General features: G+C 46.5%; 1 protein-coding gene across 1 annotated transcript in view; it reads right to left on the bottom strand.

The window, feature by feature from the left end:
• Positions 1-20,025, bottom strand: part of LOC136577311 (integrin alpha-M-like) — a 141,928-nt gene extending 121,903 nt beyond the window's left edge. The window contains exons 1-3 of the mRNA XM_066577181.1: positions 19,900-20,025; positions 17,000-17,102; positions 16,035-16,138 (exon numbers count right to left, since the gene is read on the bottom strand). Coding sequence (XP_066433278.1) covers positions 16,035-16,138; positions 17,000-17,102; positions 19,900-19,936 — 244 coding nt within the window. The 5' untranslated portion in view covers positions 19,937-20,025. The remainder of the gene's footprint in view (positions 1-16,034; positions 16,139-16,999; positions 17,103-19,899) is intronic.
• Between the last annotated feature and the right edge of the window lie 5,523 nt (positions 20,026-25,548).

The following is a 25,548-nucleotide window of genomic DNA, read 5'->3' as shown; positions in this document are numbered from 1 at the left end:
CCTCGTCATGGCAGACGCACTTATAAATAGACATGAGGGTGGTGTGGCATGAGGGCAGCTGAAGGCTGCGCAGGGACACTTTTGTGTGTGCTGTGGACACTGCGTCGTGCAGGGGGGGTTGGGCAGCATGTAACCCAGGAGAAGTGGCAGTGGAGTGTCATGCAGGCAGTGATTGTGCTTTGTTGGAGGTAGTGTGGTGCTTAGCTAAGGTATGCATTGCTAATGAGGGCTTTTCAGAAGTAAAAGTTGTTGGGAGGGGGGGGGGCACTCTTGCCGGTATTGTGGCTTAATAGTGGGACCTGTGAACTTGAGATGCAGCCCAACATGTAGCCCCTCGCCTGTCCTATCCGTTGCTGTGTCGTTCCCATCACTTTCTTGAATTGCCCAGATTTTCACACATGAAAACCTTAGCGAGCATCGGCGAAATACAAAAATGCTCGGGTCGCCCATTGACTTCAATGGGGTTCGTTACTCGAAACGAACCCTCGAGCATCGCGATAATTTCGTCCCGAGTAACGAGCACCCGAGCATTTTGGTGCTCGCTCATCTCTAGTCTTGAGGCTTAGAAGATATCACAACTCCCAGATATTTGACTTTCTTCACTATTTGTAGTTGCGTACGTTCCAATGAATAGTGCACTGGCAAGGGATCTTAAGGAAAATCACAAATTAATACACAGGTTAATACAGCGCCGCATCAGCCAATGAAAGCTGGGGCTGGATTAACCAACCACAGCCATTCAATGATGTCACAAACCCCCCGTAAATAAGATAATGTACCTCTTTTGGGGCAAAAAGTAATATAAGACAGTGTCTTATTTTCAGGGAAACACAGTACCACTATATTTAGATGATCTGTTGTAGTATAGAGTAGATCAATGAGTCCTATTATGTCCATTTTTTATATATTTCGAATAATGTCTCACTATTAAAAAAAAGTCTGAGCTATTAAAATATGACATTATCTCTACTGCACAGTAAATGTGATAAACAAATCAGAATGGCAGAATTGCATTCTTTTAGGGAATAGGAATAAAAAGTAATCAAAAAGTCATATGTACCCAAAAATGGAACCAATAAAAACTACTGATCACACCGCCCCATCCATGGAAAAATAATAAAAGCTATAGGTCCCAGAATGTGGCAACTAAATACAAATTTTCAGTAAAGGTTTTTTTAAAAAATCTCTAGAAGTAATAAAACATAAAAACTAAATAAAATTGGTATCACTGTAACGGCACTGACCACCGAATGTTATGCCTTTTTTAGTGCACCATGTATTTCCATCCATTATACAATATATATTATGATGATACATTAACCCCTTAGTGACAAAGCCTGTTTGCGCCTTAGTGACGGAGGCAAATTTTGGAAATCTGACATGCGTCGTTCAACGTAGCATAACTCCGTAAAGGCTTTACATATCCAAGTGATTCTGACACTGTTTTTTCGCCACATGTTGTACTTCATTTAGGTTGTAAAAAGAGACCGATATAATTTGTGTATATTTATTAAAAGCGCCAAAATTGGGAAAATTTTGAAAAAAATTGTCATTTTTTCACATTTTCAACTGTAATATCTCAAATATGTCCGAACATAGTGTACAAATTTTTGACAAGATATGTATTTCCATCTGTTTACTTTATTCTGAATGCACACTTGAAAAACTTTTGTGTTTTTTTTAACCATTTAGAGGACGTACAAATTTAACATTACTTTTCAGCATTTTGAGGAGCACTTTGTTTTCCTGCACCAAGCCAAGTTTGCAAAGGCTCATAAGTGTCAGAATAATAGATACCCCCACAAATGACCCCATTTTAAAAACTACACCCCTTAATGTATTCACTGAGAGGTGTCATGAGTATTTTGACCCCACCAGTTTTTTTCAGGAATTAGTTCAATTTAGGGGAGAAAAAATAAAATTTCCTATTTTTGCAAATATGTCATTTTAAAGATATTTTTTTTTCCTATAGAACCCATGAAAATGAGGATTTACACCCCAAAATGGATACCCCCGTTTCTCCCGTGTTCAGAAACATACCCATTGTGGCCCTAATCTTATGTCTGGATGCACAACGGGACCAAAAACGAAAGGAGCAGTCGGTGTCTTTCAGAACATAAATTTAGCTTCAAGGCATTTTAGGCCCCATAGCACTTTTGTAGAGCTCTTGAGTGGCCAAAACCAAAGAGAACGCCCACAAGTGAAACCATTTTGAAAACTAGACCCCTTAACGAATTTATCTAGGGGTGTACTGCCCATTTTGACCCCACAGTTCTTGAATGAATTCAAGCCAAGCAAAAGGAAAAAATTGTGATTTTCGTTTTTTTGTCAATTCTGTTATTTTAAAAACAGGTTTTTTTGTACAGCACACACATGAATGAAGCCTTTCACCCCAAAATGGATACCCCTGTTTCTCCCGTGTTCAGGGACATACCCATTGTGGCCCTAATCTTATGTCTGGATGCACAACGGGGCCCAAAACGAAAGGAGTAGTCGGTGGCTTTCAGAACATAGATTTTCCTTGATGGCGTTTTAGGCCCCATAGCACATTTGTAGAGCTCTTGAGCGGCCAAAATCGAAGAGAACCCCCACAAGTGTCCCAATTTTGAAAACTAGACCCCTTAACAAATTTATCTAGGGGTGTACTGCCCATTTTGACCCCACAGTTTTTGAATGAATTGAAGCAAAGCAAAAGGAAAAAATTGTGATTTTCGTTTTTTTGGCAATTCTGTCATTTTAAAAACTGTTTTTTTGGTACAGCACACACATGAATGAAGACTTGCACCCCAAAACGGATACCCCTGTTTCTCCCGTGTTCAGAGACATACCCATTGTGGCCCAAATCTTTTGTCTGGATGCACAACGGGGCCCAAAATGAAAGGAGTAGTCGGTGGCTTTCAGAACAGAAATTTAGCATGAAGGTGATTTAGGCCCCATTGCCCACTTGTAGAGCCCTTGAGCGGCCAAAACGACAGAGAACCCCCACAAATGACCCCATTTTAAAAAGTAGACCCCCTAACGAATTTATCTAGGGGTGTACTGTGTATTTTTACACTACCATTTTTAAATAAATCTAAGCAAAACAGTAGGAAAAAAATTACAATTTTCATTTTTTTGGCAGTTGTATCAATTTAAAAACTGGTTTTTTTGTACAGCACACATAGGAATGAAGACTTTCAACCCAAAATTGATACCCCTGTTTGTCCCGTGTTCAGAACCATACCCCTTGTGGCCCTAATCTTCTTAAAGGACACATGGTTAGGCCTATAATGGAAGGAGCACCCGTTGGATTTTAGGGTACAACGGAATAAATTCCAGGCCCCATTGCCCACTTATAGAGCCATTGAGCGTCCAAAACTATAAAGAACCCCCACAAATGACCCCATTTTAAAAACTAGACCCCTTAACGAATTCATTTAGGGGTGTATTGCATATTTTGACCCCACAGTATTTGAATAAATTAAAGCAAAGCAGAAGGAAAAAATTACGATTTTCATTTTTTTTTTGGCAATTTTGTCAATTTAAAAACTGTTTTTTTTGTACAGTGTGCATAGGAATGAAGACGTTCACCCCAAAATGCATACCCCCGTTTGTCCCGTGTTCAGAAACATACCCATTGTGGCCCTAATCTACTTACAGGAAACATGGCAAGGCCTGTAATGGAGGGAACACCTGTTGGATTGCAGGGCTCAACTGAATAAATCCCAGGCCCCATTGCTCATTTGTACGGAATAAAAATTGACTCCCTAAAAACATCCCCCCCCCCCTCTCCACGCCCTTTTCGGCGTTCCCCAAATCTTAGATAAAAGTAATAATGTGAACTGTGTAGTATTTCCAAAGACGGGTAATTACGGAGGCTGGTTGAGATGGGAACATGGGGCAATAAAACCGTGTACCCCCCCTCCTCTCATGCTTTTTGGGGGTATATCGTGTCCTCAGTAGCGGGTATGGGGTGTAAAAAGTGGCGCTCCGTGAGTCTCCGTAAGCTTGATGAGGTGCAGCGGTCTCACATAGAAGGCGCTCAACAAGCTGCTCCTGGAACTGCAGGAAGGCGAGCGTTCCCAGGGCTTCTTGTAAAATACGTATTACAGGTAGTGGTCTGAATAACGCCGGGCTCACGCAGCCGTAGGCGGAATCCGCTTGCGGAGGCCCGCAGCGGATCCCAGCTGTGAGCCCGTCTGTGACCCTGCGTACGGCCACATAATGTACTGCGCATAACTGCGTACTCACACAGGCGGTCATTCGCAGTACACTTTTTTTTTTGCGGTTTTTTTTCCCGCACCGTCGCTTAGCGATGACACGGGTACCCGCAGCCCGTATCCAACGTAGTTGCGTATGGGCTGCGGGTATATCCGCGACCATGGAGCACAATGGGCTCTATGTTGCAGATATCCGCGGTAAAATAGAACCTGCTGCATTCTCTTTTCTGCGAGTGGATTATGCAATTCCGACCCGCTAATGTGAGCGGAATTGTGTAATCCAATGCGATTGATCTGCGTAATACCGCGGATCAGACGCATGCGGAATTCATAATTCCTATCAGGTCATGTGAGACCGGCCAAAGATAGATCGCTACCTTTTTTTCACGTGACCGGGAACCACTCAATGAGGCCACCTGTCACTGCTCCAGGCTCTCGGCGACCGATGGTCGCTGAGAGCAAGAAGATTTTAAGTTTCCTGGGCTCCCCGACTCCTTCGCATGTGTCCGGTGTTTTGCCGGCGGTCACATGTGCAGAATCCGGGTAAGTTCACGGAAGAAGATTGCGTCGGGGTGCAAATACGGAGGCCTCCGGTAAAAAGTTTCATCTCCTCTCACCAATCGCATCGGTGAGGGAAGATGAACCTTCACCTTTTTTTTACTTTTACGTGATCGCCAATATTCATTGGATAATGGCGAACACGTGACCAGGAACGGCTCACCGCGGCCCCCCGTGAAATCTCCAGGCTCTCGGCTAAGTTTTTTAGCCAGGAGCAGGGAGATTTTAAATTACCACGGCTTTTGTGCATGCGCCTGCCATATTGGCGACGGGCATGTGGGCAGAAGCTGGGGTAAGGTCCGCGGATAAATCCACGGGCCTTAGGTACGTCATTTCATCCTCCCTCACGGATATGATCCATGGGGGAGATGAAACGCAAGCTTTTTTTAACTTTTTAAAAGTTTTTTAAACTTTTTTTTTTACTTTTTGCACTTTTTTTTTTTTACTTTTTACCCCTTTTTTATTTTTTATTTTTACTTTTTGCACTTTTTTTTTTTACTTTACATGATCACTGTCATCCATTGGATGACAGTGATCATGTCCCCAGTGACATCCCTCTGCTCTTGGCTACACATGGCAGCCAGGAGCAGAGGAATTTTGAATTTCCCGGGGCTCGAGCCCCTCTGTGCACGCGCCCGATGTCAGTCATCGGGCGCGCATGCGCAGACGGGGATTTCGGGTCCCGGGACATCGGGACATCGCAGAGGACCAGGGGTGAGTATTTTCACCTCCCCTCATGGATCGGATCCATGAGGGGAGGTGAAACTTCACTTTTCTTTTACTTTTTCAACTTTTTCGCGATCGCCGGTATCCAATGGAGCCGGGAGCCAGGAGATTTTAAATTTGCCGGGGACACCCGGGCTTCTGCGCGTGCGCGTGACGTCATCGCCTGGCGCACATGCGCAGAAGGCCTCCGGCGGGTCCGGGAGGCATATTTGTAGTTTACGCTTAGGTTAAGCAGCGCTGCTGATTAGAGCCACCTGATTGGCTCTTCGGCACCACGTGACTACACAGCGTGCACGCGCATTGCCTTCAGCAGCCGTGCACTACACACTACAGTTAAGCAGACGTGCGCTACACACTACACTTAAGCAGCATGGGGTTAGGGTTTAGGGTTAGGTTTAGGGTTAGGTGTAGGGTTAGTTTTAGTGTTTACGGTTAGTGTTTAGGGTTAGGTTTAGGGTTAGGGTTGGGGTTAGGGTTAGGTTTAGGTAATCCTAAACCTAACCGTAAACCTAACCCTAAACCTAACCCCGTGCTGCTTAACTGTAGTGTGTAGTGCACGTCTGCTTAACTGTAGTGTGTAGTGCACGGCTGCTGAAGGCAATGCGCGTGCACGCTGTGTAGTCACGTGGTGCCGAAGAGCCAATCAGGTGGCTCTAATCAGCAGCGCTGCTTAACCTAAGCGGAAACTACAAATATGCGTCCGGGAGGACCAGATCTCTGGGGGACACCGCCGACAAGCCGTGTGAGTATTTTCAGCTGCCGTGATGGATCCGATCCATCAGAGCAGCTGAATTACTACTTTTTTACACAGTTTTGTTTACTTTTTTGCGATCGGCGCTATCGATTGGATAGCGCAGATCGCAATGCCGGGGGGACTGCCCGCATCCTGGGATGACAGCTCCATGCTGTTGGCTACCTGCGGGCACCGACAGCATGGAGCTGTCACGTCCTCAGGCCAGTGGGCATTAATCCAAAGAGGATGCATAAAACTACGTCCTCTAGGATTAAAGCCCACTTTCTGAGGACGTAGTTTCCCGATGGGGCAGTCGTTAAGGGGTTAAATGGTATCACTGAAAATACACTTTCCCACAAAAAACAATGCGATCAGTGAGAGGAGATGAAACTTTTTACCAGAGGCCTCTGCATTTGAACCCCGATGCGATCCTCCTCCGTGAACCTTATCCGGATTCTGTGAATGCACCCGTCGGTTAACCCGGTAAAATTAAAATCTACCAACAGTCGCTGAGAGCTTGGAGCAGTGACCGGTGGCCTCGTTGAGCGGTCCCCGGTCATATGATAAAAAGGTAGCGATCTACCTTAAGCCGGTCGCATACAACTAATATGCAGTAATATGCGGATCAATCAAATGCATTGGATTACACAATTCTGCTCACATTTGCGGGTTGGAATTACGTAATCCACTCGCAGAAAACAGAACGCAGCAGTTTCTATTTTACCGCAGATATCTGTGACATAGAGACCATTGTGCTCCATGGTCGCGGATATAACTGCAACTAATATGTAACTACATTGTGTACGGGCTGCGGGTACCCATTGCTAAGCGATGGTGCGGGAAATACAAACAAAAAACTGTGTACTGCGCATGACCGCCTGCGTGAGTACGGAGTTATGCGCAATATATTACATGGCTGTAGGCAGCGCCATGGCCGGGCTCACAGCTAGGGTCCGCTGCGGGCCTCCGCAAGCGGATTCCACATACGGCTGTGTGAGCCCGGAATTATTTAGATCGCTAACTACAACACGTAATTTACAAGAAGCCCCTTGAACCCTCGCCTTCCTGCAGTTCCAGGAGCAGCTTGTTGAGCGCCTTCTGTGTGAGACCGCCGCACCTCAGCAAGATTACAAAGCCTCACAGAGCGCCACTTTTTACACCCCATCCATGCCGCTGAGGTCAAGAAGTACCCCACAAAAAATAATCGGAGCAGAAGGAGGGAAACACGATTTTATTGCCCCATGTGTCCAGTGTCCATCCCAACCAGCCTCTGTAATTACTCGTCTTCGGACATAAAACGCAGCTTACATTATTACTTTTATCTAAAATTTAGGGAACACCAAAAAGGGCGCGCGTGGGGGGGGGGATTATTTTTTCTGCACAAGTGAGCGATGGGGCCTGGAACTTATTCAGTTGTGCTGTGAAATCCAACTGGTGTTCCCTCCATTATAGGTCTAGCCATGTTTCCTGTGAGTAAATGGGGGGGGCCACAGTTGGTATTTGTGTGGGAGTTCTCTATCATTTTGGCCATTCAAGGGCTCCACAAGTGGGCAATGGGGCCTAAATCACCTTCATGCAAAATCTCTGTTCTGAAAGCCACCGATTGCTCCTTTCAGTTTGGGCCCACTTGTGCATACAGACATAAGATTAGGGCCACAATGGTTATGTTTCTGAACACAAGAAAAACAGGGGGATCCATTTTGGGGTGAAAGTCTTCATTCATATGTGTGCTGTACAAAAAAAACTGTTTATAAAATGACACAATTTGCAATTTGCAAAAAAAAAGGGAAATTGTAATTGTTTCCCTTCTGTTTTGCTTAGATTCATTTAAAAACTGTGGAGTCAAAATACGCAGTATACCTCTAGATGAATTCGTTAAGGGGTCTAGTTTTCAAAATGGGTTAATTTGTGGGGGTTCTCTATGGTTTTGGCTGCTCAGTGGCTCTACAAGTGGGCAATGGGGCTTAAAATGCCTTCAAGCAAAATGTCTGTTCTGAAAGCCACCGACTGCTCCTTTCGGTTTGGGCCCCGTTGTGCATACAGACATAAGATTAGGGCCACAATGGGTATGTTTCTGAACACAGGACAAACAGGGGTATCTATTTTAGAGTGTAAATCCTCATTTTCATGTGCACTATAGAAAAAAAACTGCCTTGGAGATGACATATTTGCAAAAATATGAAATGTTATTTTTTCTCCTCTAAACTGCATTTATTCCTGAAAAAAAAACTGTGGGCTAAAAATACTCCTGACCCCCCTCAGTGAATACATTAAGTGGTGTTGTTTTTAAAATGACTAGAGATGAGCGAACGTACTCGTCCGAGCTTGATACTCGTTCGAGTATTAGCGTGTTCGAGATGCTCGTTACTCGAGGCGAGCACCACGCGATGTTCGGGTTACTTTCACTTTCATCTCTGAGACATTAGCGCGCTTTTCTGGCCAATAGAAAGACAGGGAAGGCATTACAACTTCCCCCTGCGACGTTCAAGCCCTATACCACCCCCCTGCAGTGAGTGGCTGGCGAGATCAGGTGTCACCCGAGTATAAAAATCGGCCCCTCCCGCGGCTCGCCACAGATGCGTTGTGAGATAGCTGAGGGACAGTGCTATTGGTGCCGGAGCTGCTATAGGGAGAGTGTTAGGAGTTAGTGTAGGCTTCAAGAACCCCAACGGTCCTTCTTAGGGCCACATCTAACCGTGTGCAGTAGTGTGGAGGCTGCTTTTTGCAGTGTTGCACTTTTTTTTTTTTTTGGTATATCGGCCGTGCAGAGCATTGCGTCCTGCAGTAATACTCCAGGGATAGAATTGTGTAGGCAGGGCCAGAAGACATATATTATAGATTGAATATACGCAGTGGTCCTTTAGAAAAAAATATTTGAAAAAAATCTATTTGGCCTGCCTGTCACTCTGCTCAGTGTTCTGGGTCCGTGTCTGCTGGGGGTAGTAGTTCTCCAAATAAATACGCAGCCAGCTAAGTGTTACAGCAGGCTTGCGCCAAATTATTTCCTGGCTCTGAAATCACCGGTCTGTTGCAGTTAATAACAGTGCAACACTGCAGTTCCGTGACACACACATCAGGGACAGAATTGTGTAGGCAGAGCCAGAAGACATATATTATAGATTGAATATACGCAGTGGTCCTTTAGAAAAAAATATTTGGAAAAAATCTATTTGGCCTGCCTGTCACTCTGCTCAGTGTTCTGGGTCCGTGTCTCCTGGGGGTAGTATTTCTCCAAATAAATACGCAGCCAGCTAAGTGTTACAGCAGGCTTGCGCCAAATTATTTCCTGTCGTTCCGTAAGCGAAGTCAGCCTCCAACCACAGGCCAATAAGCGGCACATTTAATTACAGTGTTGTGTTTCTGCATTCCTGGTAATACAGCATGCTGAGGGGTAGGGGTAGACCTAGAGGACGTGGGCGCGGCCGAGGACACGGAGGCCCTAGTCCGGGTGTGGGCACAGGCCGAGCTCCTGATCCAGGTGTATCGCAGCCAACTGCTGCGGGATTAGGAGAGAGGCACGTTTCTGGCGTCCCCACATTCATAGCACATTTAATGGGTCCACGCGGTCGACCCTTATTAGAAAATAAGCAGTGTGAGCAGGTCCTGTCGTGGATGGCAGAAAGTGCTTCCAGCCACCCAGAGTTCTGCGCCGTCCACTGCTGCAACTCTGAATCCTCTGGCTGCTGCTCCTCCTTCCTCCCAGCCTCCTCACTCCATGAAAATGAGACATTCTGAGGAGCGGGCAGACTCCCAGGAACTGTTCTCGGGCCCCTGCTCAGATTGGGCAGCAGTGGTTCCTCTCCCACCAGAGGAGTTTATCGTGACTGATGCCCAACCATTCGAAAGTTCCCGGGGTCCGGGGGATGAGGCTGGGGACTTCCGGCAACTGTCTCAAGACCTTTCAGTGGGTGAGGAGGCCGATGACGATGAGACACAGTTGTCTATCAGTGAGGTAGTAGTAAGGGCATTAAGTCCGAGGGAGGAGCGCACCGAGGATTCTGAGGAAGAGCAGCAGGACAATGAGGTGACTGACCCCACCTGGTTTGCTACGCCTACTGAGGACAGGTCTTCAGAGGGGGAGGCAAGGGCAGCAGCAGGGCAGGTTGCAAGAGGCAGTGCGGTGTCCAGGGGTAGAGGCAGGGCCACACCGAATAATCCACCAACTGTTTCCCAAAGCGCCCCCTCGCGCCATGCCACCCTGCAGAGGCCGAGGTGCTCAAAGGTCTGGCAGTTTTTCACTGAGAGTGCAGACGACCGACGAACAGTGGTTTGCAACCTTTGTCGCGCCAAGATCAGCCGGGGAGCCACCACCAGCAGCCTCACCACCACCAGCATGCGCAGACATATGATGGCCAAGCACCCCACAAGGTGGGACGAAGGCCGTTCACCGCCTCCGGTTTGCACCGCTGCCTCTCCCCCTGTGCCCCAACCTGCCACTGAGATCCAACCCCCCTCTGAGGACACAGGCACTACCGTCTGCTGGCCTGCACCCACACCCTCACCTCCGCTGTCCTCGGCCCCATCCAGCAATGTCTGTCAGCGCAGCGTCCAGCCGTCGCTAGCGCAAGTGTTTGAGCGCAAGCGCAAGTACGCCGCCACGCACCCGCACGCTCAAGCGCTAAACGTGCACGTAGCCAAATTTATCAGCCTAGAGATGATGCCGTATAGGGTTGTGGAAACGGAGTCCTTCAAAAGTATGATGGCGGCGGCGGCCCCACGCTACTCAGTTCCCAGTCGCCACTACTTTTCCCGATGTGCCGTCCCAGCCCTGCACGACCACATCTCCCGCAACATTGTACGCGCCCTCACCAACGCGGTTACTGCCAAGGTCCACTTAACAACGGACACGTGGACAAGCACAGGCGGGCAGGGCCACTACATCTCCCTGACGGCACATTGGGTGAATTTAGTGGAGGCTGGGACAGAGTCAGAGCCTGGGACCGCTCACGTCCTACCCACCCCCAGAATTGCGGGCCACAGCTCGATGGTGGTATCTGCGGCGGTGTATGCTTCCTCCACTAAACCACCCTCCTCCTTCTCCTCCTCCTCCTCCTCCAACGTAACGTCTGTCTCACAATCAAGATGTGTCAGCAGCAGCAGCACGTCGCCAGCAGTCGGTGTCGCGCGGTGTGGCAGCACAGCGGTGGGCAAGCGTCAGCAGGCCGTGCTGAAACTACTCAGCTTAGGAGATAGGAGGCACACGGCCCACGAACTGCTGCAGGGTCTGACAGAGCAGACCGACCGCTGGCTTGCGCCGCTGAGCCTCCAACCGGGCATGGTCGTGTGTGACAACGGCCGTAACCTGGTGGTAGCTCTGCAGCTCAGCAGCCTCACGCACGTGCCATGCCTGGCCCACGTCTTTAATTTGGTGGTTCAGCGCTTTCTGAAAAGCTACCTACGCTTGTCAGACCTGCTCAGAAAGGTGCGCCGGCTCTGCGCAATTTTCCTCAAGTCCCACACGGACGCTGCCACCCTGCGCACCCTGCAACATCGGTTTAATCTGCCAGTGCACCGACTGCTGTGCGACGTGCCCACACGGTGGAACTCTACGCTCCACATGTTGGCCAGGCTCTATGAGCAGCGTAGAGCTATAGTGGAATACCAACTCCAACATGGGCGGCGCAGTGGGAGTCAGCCTCCTCAATTATTTTCAGAAGAGTGGGCCTGGTTGGCAGACATCTGCCAGGTCCTTCGAAACTTTGAGGAGTCTACCCAGGTGGTGAGCGGCGATGCTGCAATCATTAGCGTCACCATTCCTCTTTTATGCCTCTTGAGAAGTTCCCTGCAAAGCATAAAGGCAGACGCTTTGCACTCGGAAACAGAGCCGGGGGAAGACAGTATGTCGCTGGATAGTCAGAGCACCCTCCTGTCTATATCTCAGCGCGGTGAGGAGGAGGAGGAGGAGGAGGAGGAAGATGAGAAGGAGGGGGAAGACACAGCTTGGCCCACTGGTGAGGGTACACATGCTGCTGGCCTGTCATCCTTTCAGCGTGTATGGCCTGAGGAGGAGGAGGAGGATCCTGAAAGTGATCTTCCTAGTGAGGACAGCCATGTGTTGCGTACAGGTACCCTGGCACACATGGCTGACTTCATGTTAGGATGCCTTTCTCGTGACCCTCGCGTTACACGCATTCTGGCCACTACGGATTACTGGGTGTACACACTGCTCGACCCACGGTATAAGGAGAACCTTTCCACTCTCATACCTGAAGAGGAAAGGGGTTCGAGAGTGTTGCTATACCACAGGACCCTGGCGGACAAACTGATGGTAAAATTCCCATACGACAGCGCTAGTGGCCGAAGGCGCAGTTCCGAGGGCCAGGTAGCAGGGGAGGCGCAGAGATCAGGCAGCATGTACAGCACAGGCAGGCCAACACTCTTTAAGGCCCTTAACAGCTTTATGGCTCCCCAGCAAGACTGTGTCACCGCTCCCCAGTCACGGCTGAGTCGGCGGGAGCACTGTAAAAGGATGGTGAGGGAGTACGTAGCCGATCGCACGACCATCCTCCGTGACGCCTCTGCCCCCTACAACTACTGGGTGTCGAAGCTGGACACGTGGCCTGAACTCGCGCTGTATGCCCTGGAGGTGCTTGCTTGTCCTGCGGCTGGCGTCTTGTCAGAGAGGGTGTTTAGTGTGGCTGGGGGAATCATCACAGATAAGCGTACCCGCCTGTCAACCGACAGTGCCGACAGGCTTACACTCATCAAGATGAACAAAGCCTGGATTTCCCCAGACTTCTCTTCTCCACCAGCGGACAGCAGCGGTACCTAAACAATACGTAGGCTGCACCTGCGGATGGAAGCATCGTTCTCTATCACCATCAAAAACGTGGACCTTTTAGCTTCATCAATCTGTGTATAATATTCCTCCTCCTCCTCCTGCTCCTCCTCCTGAAACCTCACATAATCACGCCGAACGGGCAATTTTTCTTAGGCCCACAAGGCTCAGTCATATAATTTTTCTAAACAATTTTTATATGTTTCAATGCTCATTAAAGCGTTGAAACTTTCACCTCAACCAATTTTTATTTTAACTGGGTTGCCTCCAGGCCTGGTTACCAATTAAGCCACATTAACCAAAGCGATTAATGGGTTTCACCTGCCCTCTTGGTTGGGCATGGGCAATTTTTCTGACGTACATTAGTACTGTTGGTACACCAATTTTTTGGGGCCCTCGCCTACAGTGTAATCCAATTAATTTTTTGCCCACCTGCATTACAGCTGACGTAACATCAGCTGTGATGGGCACTGCAATGGGATATATTTATGTACCGCCGGTGGGTTCCAGGGAGCCACCCATGCTGTGGGTCCACAGGGAGTTGTAAATGCATCTGTGTCCACTTCTAAAGAACCCCAGTCTGACTGGGGTATGCAGTGTGGGCCGAAGCCCACCTGCATTAAGCACCACATTACATCAGCTGTGATGGGCACTGCAATGGGATATATTTATGTACCGCCGGTGGGTTCCAGGGAGCCACCCATGCTGTGGGTGCACACGGAATTCCCATTGCGGAGTTGTACCTGCCTGTGACTATATATAAAAAAACGCGGTCTGACTGGGGCATGCAGACACCTTGACAGAATGAATAGTGTGTGGCACATAGGTTCCCCATTGCTATGCCCACGTGTGCAGCTCCAGATGGAGGTGGCACAGGATTGTATTTCTCATTGCTTCTGTACAGCATTGTGGGCTATCGCCCAGCCCTTTTTAAAGAGGGTCGCTGCCTAGCCGTGCCATCCCTCTGCAGTGTGTGCCTGCTTTTCCTGTGGCAGACGCACTTATAAATAGACATGAGGGTGGCGTGGCATGAGGGCAGCTGAAGGCTGGGCAGGGACAGTTTGGTGTGCGCTGTGGACACTGGGTCGTGCGGGGGGGGGGGGGGGGATTTGGCAGCATGTAACCCAGGAGAAGTGGCAGCGGAGTGTCATGCAGGCAGTGATTGTGCTTTGTTGGAGGTAGTGTGGTGCTTAGCTAAGGTATGCATTGCTAATGAGGGCTTTTCAGATGTAAAAGTTGTTGGGGGGGCCACTCTTGCTGCTATTGTGGCTTAATAGTGGGACCTGGGAACTTGAGATGCAGCCCAACATGTAGCCCCTCGCCTGCCCTATCCGTTTCTGTGTCGTTCCCATCACTTTCTTGAATTTCCCAGATTTTCACAAATGAAAACCTTAGTGAGCATCGGCAATATACAAAAATGCTCGAGTCGCCCATTGACTTCAATGGGGTTCGTTACTCGAAACGAACCCTCGAGCATCGCGAAAATTTCGTCTCGAGTAACGAGCACCCGAGCATTTTGGTGCTCGCTCATCTCTAAAAATGACGTTATTTTGGGGGGTATCTAACATTCTGACACCTATGAGCCTTTGCAATCAAAATGTTGATAATCAATGTTAAATTTGTACGTCTCCTAAATGGTTAAAAAAAACAAAAGGTTTTCAAACGTGCGTCCGGAATAAAGTAAGCAAATGGAAATATATATCCTATCAAAAATTTGTACAGTATGTTTGCACATATTTGAGATATTGCAATTGAAAATGTGAAAAAAATTATAATTTTTTCAAAATTTTCCCAATTTTGGCGCTTTTAATAAATATGCATAAATTCTATCAGTGTATTTTTACCACCTAAATGAAGTACAAAATGTGGCAAAAAAACAATGTCAGAATCACTTGGATATGCAAAACCTTTACGGAGTTATTCCATGTAAAAGTGACACATGTCAGATTTCCAAACTTTGGCTCAGTCAATAAGTCGCAAACAGGCTTTGTCACTAAGGGGTTAAAAGTCTTGTTAAGAGGCCAGACATTGACTTGCAGGAATGCTGTCTTCCAATAGGTGGTGCTGTAGAGGCATTGTTCCATCTTTGCATTTCCATTTTTCTAATACGAACCTCACATGCTCGCCAGAGGAGCTGCCATCCTCTGGAACGCTCTACCCCAAGGCATCCAGACAATTCCAGATGCACGACATTTCAGATGAGCCTTAAAAACTCACCTCTTCAGGGAGGCATACCAAATCTCCTGACCCAGTCCCCCTGCCCCTCCCTATGGCTCCCCACACCTTCCAGCCTGCTTATCACATTCAGCCTCTACCCCTTCACCTCCATACCGTCCCCATCCCGTTTACTTTCTAATAACGGATTTCCACATGTAATTCCTGTACTGCTTGTGTTCCCCCATGCCTCACCCACCCCCTTGTACCTTCTGTATTACCCCCACCCCGTTAGTTTCAAACTGATTGTTGATCACATGTAATTGTTGTATTGTCTGTGTTTTTCCCATGCTTGAAAGCGCTGTGGAATAAGTTGGCGCTATACAAATACAGATTATTATTATTTCCCAGAGGAGCATGCATGGCTTTCTAAGTCTCTACACTAGGTGCTCCCCCTAATGAGAAATGATACCCTTCCTGACCTAAGACAAACCAAAAAATGTCATGTATTGGAGTGGTTGAAAAAGCATGTTTGGTTATTCTTTTAAAGGTAGCGGCACAGCCTTGTACAGTAGCCGCTGATAAGGTCCTTCAGCCAGTAGCTTTAACTGTAATGCCTCCTCCTCTTCTGCCTGAGGCCAGAGGTTCATGTTGCCTCATGATAGGGACATCCCTGCCTGTAGCATCCAGTAACAGCTTTGCAGATTATTTGTCTGTGCTGCTCATTTATATAGGAATAGGTAGGTGGATTCAGTTTGGTATTTTTGGACTTTGATGTCATTTTCATGAGTTGTGGGATGCAGTGGAGAGGACCTTGGATGGATGATTAGTGACCCTGGAGCACCAGTCTGAGAAGACACATTCATCTAGTGTTAGTTATTCTTACCAGTAATAGGGATTGGAAAGCAGCTTTTGGTCCCCGGATCACAGTTATAAATCCGACCAGTTTTATTTGTTGCATCTGCATAGCGAGGAGTGCTGACGATCACCCTGCAATGAGACGTTGACTCGTATTTGTTGGAGATGCAAACTGGGTAATGAGTAAAACAGTTAATTCACAAGTTCTACAGAAAGTATTCACCCCCTCGGGATGTTTAATTGTGTGACAATGCTGAACCATGGGGCAACACCGTGACACTGATCAACAGAAAAAGACATTCAGTGTAGAGCTGCATTCATAATTCTGCTGAACTAGAAATACCAGCCACATCTTCCTTGTCCATAACAGGCCCTAAAGGCTTGAATGATCCTACAGCAAAACACAACTGTGTTTTTTTGCTACATCCGATGACTGTACAATGTTTGGTATAAAGGTGACATTTTCCTAAAGCAAATTACTGTAGCAAGGGCTGTGCAGATACTGAACAAGCAGATCTGGATTGACTAGAGGATATATCTCCAATCTGTATGGCTAGCAGCACACCCTGCTTAAAATAGCAAAACTCTTGCTGAGGCCTTTGTATCCTTCTGCCAAACACCGCTCAGAAGTCAGAACCCATACTTCTGTGTAGATAATTCCAGTAATCAAGAAAGAAGAGCGGCAGCAGATATGGTGTAAACAATTTAAAAGTCCATTTTATTCTTCCATGTTAAAATCAGCAGCGACGTTTAGACTCTGCCAGTCTTCATCAAGCTCGATATCTGCTGCCGATCTTCTTTCTTGACTAGAGGATATCTCATGATTTGAGTCAGGAGCAATACAGAATAAATGGAGGAAGGGATTTATATATGTATATTATACACCCATCAAGATGGTGTCCAAGGCGGAGGTTACATTAAACCATTGACATGTCATGTCCCCTCATCTGGGAAGGAAGGATCATTTCTAAATACAGTAGATAATTCTCTCACCTTCTCCCCAACTGTACGACCTGCTGTCCGAAGCTGTGGTCACTGTTCTGGAAGATGATTGGCTGCTTCGTGTCCAGAAAAGAGGCGTCAGCCGAGGACAGGACTGTAAGGAGTACAAAGTGCATAAAGAACATGCTCTCCTACCAATGAAAACCCTCTCTGGATATCTGCACCCCTGAGATGTCTCCTGCATAAAGAAGAGAAGTTCTGGAAATGGCGGTAGACAGTGGGGAACAACTGAAAGCGGTGGTGGACTGCAGAGCAGGACTGGAAGTGGACAGCGCAGCAGAGCAGAACTGGAAGTGGACTGCGCAGCAGAGCAGGACTCGAAGAGGTGGGGGAGTGCGCAGCAGAGCAGGACTGGAAGAGGTGGTGGAGTGCGCAGCAGAGCAGGACTGGAAGAGGTGGTGGAGTGCGCAGCAGAGCAGGACTGGAAGAGGTGGTGGAGTGCGCAGCAGAGCAGGACTGGAAGAGGTGGTGGAGTGCGCAGCAGAGCAGGACTGGAAGAGGTGGTGGAGTGCGCAGCAGAGCAGGACTGGAAGAGGTGGTGGAGTGTGCAGCAGAGCAGGACTGGAAGAGGTGGTGGAGTGCGCAGCAGAGCAGGACTGGAAGAGGTGGTGGAGTGCGTAACAGAGCAGGACTGGAAGTGGTGGTGGACTGCGCAGCAGAGCAGGACTGGAAGTGGTGGTGGACTGCGCAGCAGGGCAGGACTGGAAGTGGTGGTGGACTGCGCAGGAGAGCAGGACTGTAAGAGGTGGTGAACTGCGTAGCAGAGTAGGACTGGAAGTGGTGGTGGACTGCACAGCAGAGCAGGACTGAAAGGGGTGGTGGACTGCGCAGCAGAGCAGGACTGGAAGTGGTGGTGGACTGCACAGGAGAGAAGGACTGGAAATGGTGGTGGACTGCGCAGGAGAGCAGGACTGGAAGAGGTAGTGGACTGCACAGGACAGCAGGACTGGAAGAGGTAGTGGACTGCACAGGACAGCAGGACTGGAAGAGGTGGTGGACTGCGCGTGGGAGATGGACTGGAAGTGGTGGTGGACTGTGCAGGAGAGAAGGACTGGAAGTCACGGTGAACTGGACAAGACAGCAGTACTGGAGTGCACTGGGCAGGAATTAACTATTAGCAGGTGGACTTGGTGTGACTAAAGTATTGGGAAAAGAGTTATGGTGGTGAACTCTCACACAGCGTTACTTTCTGCTGCCTACCATATATGAGGTGGTGTATACATGGATCTAGTCATGTGTAAACTTTGAGGCCCCCACACAGCACACTGCTACATTGGTAGGAGTATGAAGAGACAGTGCTGACCACTAATTGGGTAGTCGATGACTGGACAGATCTTGGTCACTCATTACAAATGTTTGTAAAATAATTGCGCTCAGGAAATGAAGGAGCTGATCAGAGAATATCTACCCTCCTTGTGTGGTAGTGGTAGGATGAATGGCAGCTTTATCCGCACTTTCCAGCCTAAATATAGCTGACCCAACTGTATGACAAAGCTTCAAGCAAGAGGGAAGTGGAGGAGGACATAACAGTTATAGCATACATAAGATAGAGCCAAGCCATGTACATGTAACACCGCCATATAGAGCATACATAGCTCCATACACAAACACATTAGGATCAAGTAGTATAGACATGACACATAATGTACACAAAACAGTTATACAGTATACACATACAGCAGCAGTATCATACACAGACCACTGACCTTAACTCCTTATACACCCACAATATTAACCCTAGCTCCTCAAATGCACAGTACTAAACATAAATGCTCAGACACCACTGACCCTAATTCTTCATACACACACATCAACCAAAATTCATCATGCACAAATCACTGGCCCTAACTGCACATACACCTTCAACACTGATCCTAACTACTTACACACACACATCACTGATCCTAATATCTCATGCATACACTACTGACCCTGTTGTATCATACACACAACACTGAACATAAGCCCTTATATACACACCAATGACTCCATCTACTCTCTACACGCAGCACTGTCCCTAACCCCTCACACGCACACAACCGACCATAACCCCCCCCCCCCCACACACACACACACACAGACACCACACCACTGTAAAGAATGGTAGAGTAAATCCAGCACAATCTCTAAGCAGATATTAAGGCCCTTTTACACGGGTCGACTGTCGGTTGCATAAGCTTCCAACAGTTGTCCCACAGACTACCACTTATTATGGCTCCTGTATTTTAAGAGCAATAGTTGGTCAGCAAATGGAGGTGGACGGGGCCGAGGATCGTTCCATGCCACCCACCTCCATTTGCAGTAAGCAGGAGTTTCTCAAAGATTTAGCTAAAACCAAGCGACTCCAACAGGTGCGCAATTTCTCTCTCAGTGACTTGTCAGAAGCCGCATGCAGACGGGATGATTTTAGCCAAATTTACTGTTTCCAGTGAGAATTCGGGAGCTAATCGCCCATGTAGGGGGACTTTTAAGCCCATTTTATATGGGATGCAGCGATGATCGCTCTTATACAGGAGCGATCATTGCTCAGTGAATTGATACGCAGCGGGTGGCGCTCGTTTGGGTTCGCTCGCCTTCATTCACAGTAAACATTCACAATTCATTCATAGATGCCTGTGTAAACTGAAGGATGCAGTGGCGGACCAGCGATGATTTTATGGCCTGCATGAAAGATCCGATCGGTGATTTATCGATCTAATGAGCGATTTACACGATAATCGTGTTGTGTGAAAGGGGCTTTAGAGCGATGGCTGAACCACAGACTGCGACCAGCACATATACCATAATGACTGCGTTGTCTCCTCTACCCCAAAGTGATCCCAATATCCCATGATCCCATGCTGCACCAGTGCTGACCCATGAATATAATATAACAATGCCCCATCACTCACCCAGACCAAGGAGGACCCAGCGCAGAGGGTTCACCATGTCACCACCTACAGTGTCCAGCACAATGGAAACAATTTCCAAATTAGTCTATATATCATCATTGCTGACACTCCCTCCCAGACTGAAAGCTACAGACACTTCCGCAAGTCATAACCGAGATAAGAAGCAGAAGTTAGTTTGACCGAGCAATGTCTTTTACAGTAGTGTGAGCGCAACAGTGGAGGTCTATATGGCTGTATAAGTACTCTGTGCTGTCTGTTCTGTGACCTCTCAGAAGATTAACCCTCCTCTCCTGAAATACTCTGTGCAGCTGGGGATCCGATCTCTTCTACAATGAAACGTTTCTTCTATGATGTCTCACAAGATCCTGTCTGTGCTCATTGTTTATACTATATATAGAGAATAGAAGTTCCCGCAGTCTCCAGACCATTCCTATATTCCTCAGGAATTCCCACATTCCTCAGGAAGTTCCCACTGTCTCCAGAGTGTTTCCACAGTCCCCAGAGTGTTTTCCCACTCTTAACAGAATTTTCAGAGTCCTTGAAGAGTTCCCACAGTCCCCAGAGTTTCCACAGTCCTAAAGAGCTCTCACAGTCCTCAACAGTTTCTACAGTCCCCAGAGCATTCTCCCACTCTTAAGAGAGTCCCCACAGTCGTTGAAGAGTTCCCACAGTCCTAAAATAGTTCACACAGTCCTACAGAGTTCCCTAATCTCCAGGAAGTTCCCACTGTCTCCAGAGTGTTCTCCCACTCCTCAGAGGGTTTCCACAGTCCCTAAGGAGTTCTCACAGTCCCCACAGAGTTTCCACAATGTTTAGAATGTTTTCACAGTTCCCAGAGTGATCCCACCATCCCTAGAGAATTCCCACATTCTTCGGTGAGTTTCCACAGTCCCTAAAGAGTTCCCACATTTCTCACAGAACCTATAGTTCCCAGAATGTTTTCATATTCCCACATTCCTCGGAGTTCTCACAGCCCATAAAGAGTTCCTATATTCCCCAAAGTTTCTACAGGCTCCAGAGAGTTTCTATAGTCCCCAAGGACTCGCAAAGCAGCTACCACTCATTTTGAAACCTTCTGTCCTGCGTAGAATGATGCAGCTTTCTGACAGCAGCAGCGAACATTAGAAAAAACTAAATCACTTTACTAATTCCTGGATCCTCCGGGACAGTCCTGGATTTTGGCGTCTGTCCCACTGTCCCAGGAGGCATGCAAAATGTTCCAATTTTAACGGAGTCCTCAGGATGTGGATACATTTGAATGTAGTAGTGAAGCAGGGGGCAATCAGCCTCCAGCTATACCTTTCATCCCTTCTTCATTGCCTTCTACAACTTGCTGCAGAGAGCATAGTGACTGACAAACAGAGGTCCAAGAAATATATTGAACACTGATTACATCCTGTTGTCCCTTACTCAGGATTGACCCAGACTTCGGCTTCACTGCTGCCAAATCATCCGTTATAATGATGAGGAATCATGTTGAGAAGAGAAGGTCCCACAATGACAGCTTATATACACGTATGGTAGACAGATAAACCTGGATGTAAAATGACTAATCTCAGAGAACTGGTACGATGCATCTGCTCCCTGAGAGGTGCAAATGAGTGATGGAGTAATCCTCCACAGCGCCACCTATTGGAATGGCAGCTACCCTATGTGTCAATATTCAACTTTTTAACAGACCTTGAACATTCAACTGTGTCGGGGTTCTGGTTGCTTAGGTGAGTCAAAGAGTAATGTTTCACTTTGTGGAGAGCTCCACTTGGGCGTAAGGAGTCTTATTGGCCAATGTATACCTCCAGGAGTTCACGGCACTATGTGCACAGGAGCTATCCAAATGAGTGATGGAGTAATTCCTCACAGTTCCACAGCAGCTGTCTGTACATGGGTACTCTGGTTTGACTTACAACCATAGTCAAATTACAAGGTCTGTTAAAATGTCAGATGGTGACAAAGGGTAGCTATCATTTCAACAGGTGTTGCTGTGGATGCCTTACCTCATCACTCATTTGAATAGCTTGTTCCCAGGGAGCATTGCATGGCCTCTACTGCCCGTCATAAATTACTGCAGTTTGTGTATATCCCTATAGAGTGTTGTATGTGACTTCCCATTGGCTGCAGAGGTCAGGTTAAAGATATGGAAGACTTGAGATCATAGAGAGCTGCAAGCTAGAGAGCAATTCTAGTGGTACTGAATCTTTAGACAGACTCCATTTCCGAGAGAGAGAGAGCTGCCAAAGCAGTGAATAGACGGCTTGGGCGTCTACTAGAGAATCTGTGCATGTTGGAGAGGGACAGTAGCACAAGAAAGGAGGCAGCTGGTGTTTGAGAAGTGCAGCTCCATTGTAACATCTTACTGGCGCTGGATAGGAGCCGCGGGTGTAGTAGCAGTGTTGGACTGGAGAGTAGTCAGATGGAAGCCGGGAGTTGTTAACGGGTAGTCATATTTGCAGTACAGATGGATTAGATAGGAAGAGTGGTCAGAGTTGTTATTGGGTAATCACGTTTCCAATAGAGATGAAATATACAGAGGTCAGCGTAGTGCTCCTGCGGTCATATATAGTGAGATATAAGATATTAAATAAGGACTTACCCGGTACTGCGCAGGGTCTTATTCCAAGACAGGCCCTGCCAGCACCTCTCGGTCCAAGATCGCCTTAAAATTTTTGATGAAAAATCTTCCTCCCCATCCACAGATTGGGAGAGCTGCAGGGTTCCTTGAGTGCCCCAAGGAGGAGACCCAATAAATTCAGGAAAATGGTAGAAAGAAAAATGACCCCAGCGCTCGCTGGAGAAAAATTCCAATATGTATGGAAATAACTAGTTTATTTTGCAACGCGTTTCAGCCACTGCACGTGGCCTTTTTCAAGCATAGAAGTCATTCATACACAAACAGTATATATAAGTAAGACAAAACTTACAATCAAGAAGTTCATAGGTGCCTGCTGAAGCTGTGCATGTGTCCTCAGGCAGCGGCCATTTTGGAGGCGGGGACAGCTGTGAATTACACACCCCCTCATAAAACTTTTGTTCCATAAGCAGAGATTCATATATATATCCCCCTATCACTAGAGGATGATCCCTCTCCAACATAGATACCCTCATAGGGTGAAAGTTTGTAATATAATAAACATTAGCACTATAACCAAAGGATTCATGTGTCATGTGACATATGGACACATGATTAAACTATACGTCACCACACTAGTGTGTGCCGACCCTCTGAGATGACAAAAACTCCACTTTTACTATGGACCCTGAGAAGAGGTCATGTGATCTGCATCTCCGGCGTACGTGACGCCGGCATCATTATATCATGCATCATAGCGCTTACAGTGAGAGAGGAGGCAAAGTACTCACTAAGCCCTACGTCACCACGTTCCCAGATGTCAGCGCACAACGTCTCACAGCACTCGGAGACGCAGAGGTTGCTAAGTTACATATACAGCAGTGCATAGTACTGCTCCTTCGTAGGCACAATGCCTTGCTGACAGCTATGCTCTATAGAAGCTAAAAGAGAGGGGAAGGGAAAAGGAAAACAGGGGGACTGTGGAAGAAAACTCTAAGTGAAATTCTCCATCATGCTAATTGCATATAAAACCTCCATTAAAATTACTCCAGAGGTTATAATAAAAATAAATAACTTGTTAATAGCCTCTGGGAGGTATGTGTGAATGTTTCATGTAGGAATATGTGTATATATAAATAATAAATAAATATAATCAATTACTAAATCAAATTAATATAAATACAAATCAAATATATGTAACCATGACACATCTGCATTATCATTAAAACCTTAAATAAGTAATTGAATAAACAATTTTAAAAATATCCAACATATAAACTCCATACAAACATACCACATAATAATATGCATAAATTAGTAAAAATTAATAAAAAGCTATAGAACAACCATATTAAATGCTTACTATTTAAGTTGCAAAAAATCAATGAAATTTTTTCTAAGACCAGCGGGCATTAATGTATTTAATTTAAAAATCCAGAACATTTCTTTGTTCCGCAACTCTGAAATGGATTTATTAGATATACATTCTAGGGGGGTAACTCTAAGACCAGAAGGATCACATGCATGTTCAGTGCAGAAGTGCCGGGAAATGCTATGTTTCAAGTACCCCTTCTTAATGTTGCACCTGTGTTGCGTTACCCGAATTCTCAGCGCATTGCTGGTGCGTCCAACATATCGCTTTGCGCACGGGCACTCTAATAGATAGATCACATATGTGGTACTACATGTGAGATGTTGTTTAATCTCAATGTACTCGTTCATATTGAACTGTATCCCATAGGTTTTATGTGATATATACGCACAACATTTGCATTTTTTCACACCACACCTGTACACTCCCTTTTTTGATGTTATAAAACCCTTGTTGGTATTTTTCACCTCCCTTCCCACCCACTCTCACTATAATTTTATTACCATTGATCTTCTTCCTTTCAATCTGATCATCTGTGCCATCGAATGCTTTATCATAAGCTGATTTAACAATAGATGGAGGGTATCCTTTTTCTTGAAATCTAGTGGAAATAATTTTAGCCTGTGCAACAAAATCCGAGTCTTTGGTACAATTTCTCCTGACTCTCTTGAACTGACTATATGGAACATTTATCTTCCACCTTTTATAGTGACAGCTATGAAAGCTTAGATAGCTATTTGTGTCAACCCTTTTGAAATGGGTTCTAGTGATGATTTCTGTCTCATTTTCTATAACCAATTGTAGGTCCAAAAAAACCACACTTTTGTTGCTTATATGATCCGTAAATCTAAACTCAAACTCATTGTTATTTAATACCTTAATGTATTCAGTTAGGTGTTCTGAACTACCATTCCAAATAATGAGGATATCATCGATACACCGTTTGTATAATATAATACGTGGGTCCTGGAATCTTGTTTTTTCGAAGACCCCCATAACCAAATTCGCAAAAGATGGGGCACATTTCGTCCCCATTGCGGTACCCATTGTCTGTTTGTAATATACTGAGTTATAAGAAAAATAATTGTTCTTTAAAATGAACAATATTGCTCTGATTATGAACTCCTTCTGCTGAATTGGCATAAAGGGATCTTCATTCAAGATGGTGTTAACGGCCATTATCCCTTGTTGGTGTTTAATGTTAGAGTAAAGGGATTCTACATCCAATGTACACAGTTGGTGTGGTGACGTATAGCTTAATCATGTGTCCATATGTCACATGACACATGAATCCTTTGGTTATAGTGCTAATGTTTATTATATTACAAACTTTCACCCTATGAGGGTATCTATGTTGGAGAGGGATCATCCTCTAGTGATAGGGGGATATATATATGAATCTCTGCTTATGGAACAAAAGTTTTATGAGGGGGTGTGTAATTCACAGCTGTCCCCGCCTCCAAAATGGCCGCTGCCTGAGGACACATGCACAGCTACAGCAGGCACCTATGAACTTCTTGATTGTAAGTTTTGTTTTACTTATATATACTGTTTGTGTATGAATGACTTTTATGCTTGAAAAAGGCCACGTGCAGTGGCTGAAACGCGTTGCAAAATAAACTAGTTATTTCCATACATATTTGTTTCCAATAGAGAAGCAGGGTTAGGAGGTGACACTTGATCAAGGCAAAGAGCGCAATAATCTCACACT

The sequence above is a fragment of the Eleutherodactylus coqui genome, chromosome 8, assembly GCF_035609145.1.
Source record: "Eleutherodactylus coqui strain aEleCoq1 chromosome 8, aEleCoq1.hap1, whole genome shotgun sequence".
Taxonomy (NCBI): Eukaryota; Metazoa; Chordata; class Amphibia; order Anura; family Eleutherodactylidae; genus Eleutherodactylus; species Eleutherodactylus coqui.
This window is presented reverse-complemented; position numbering and strand designations above follow the sequence as displayed.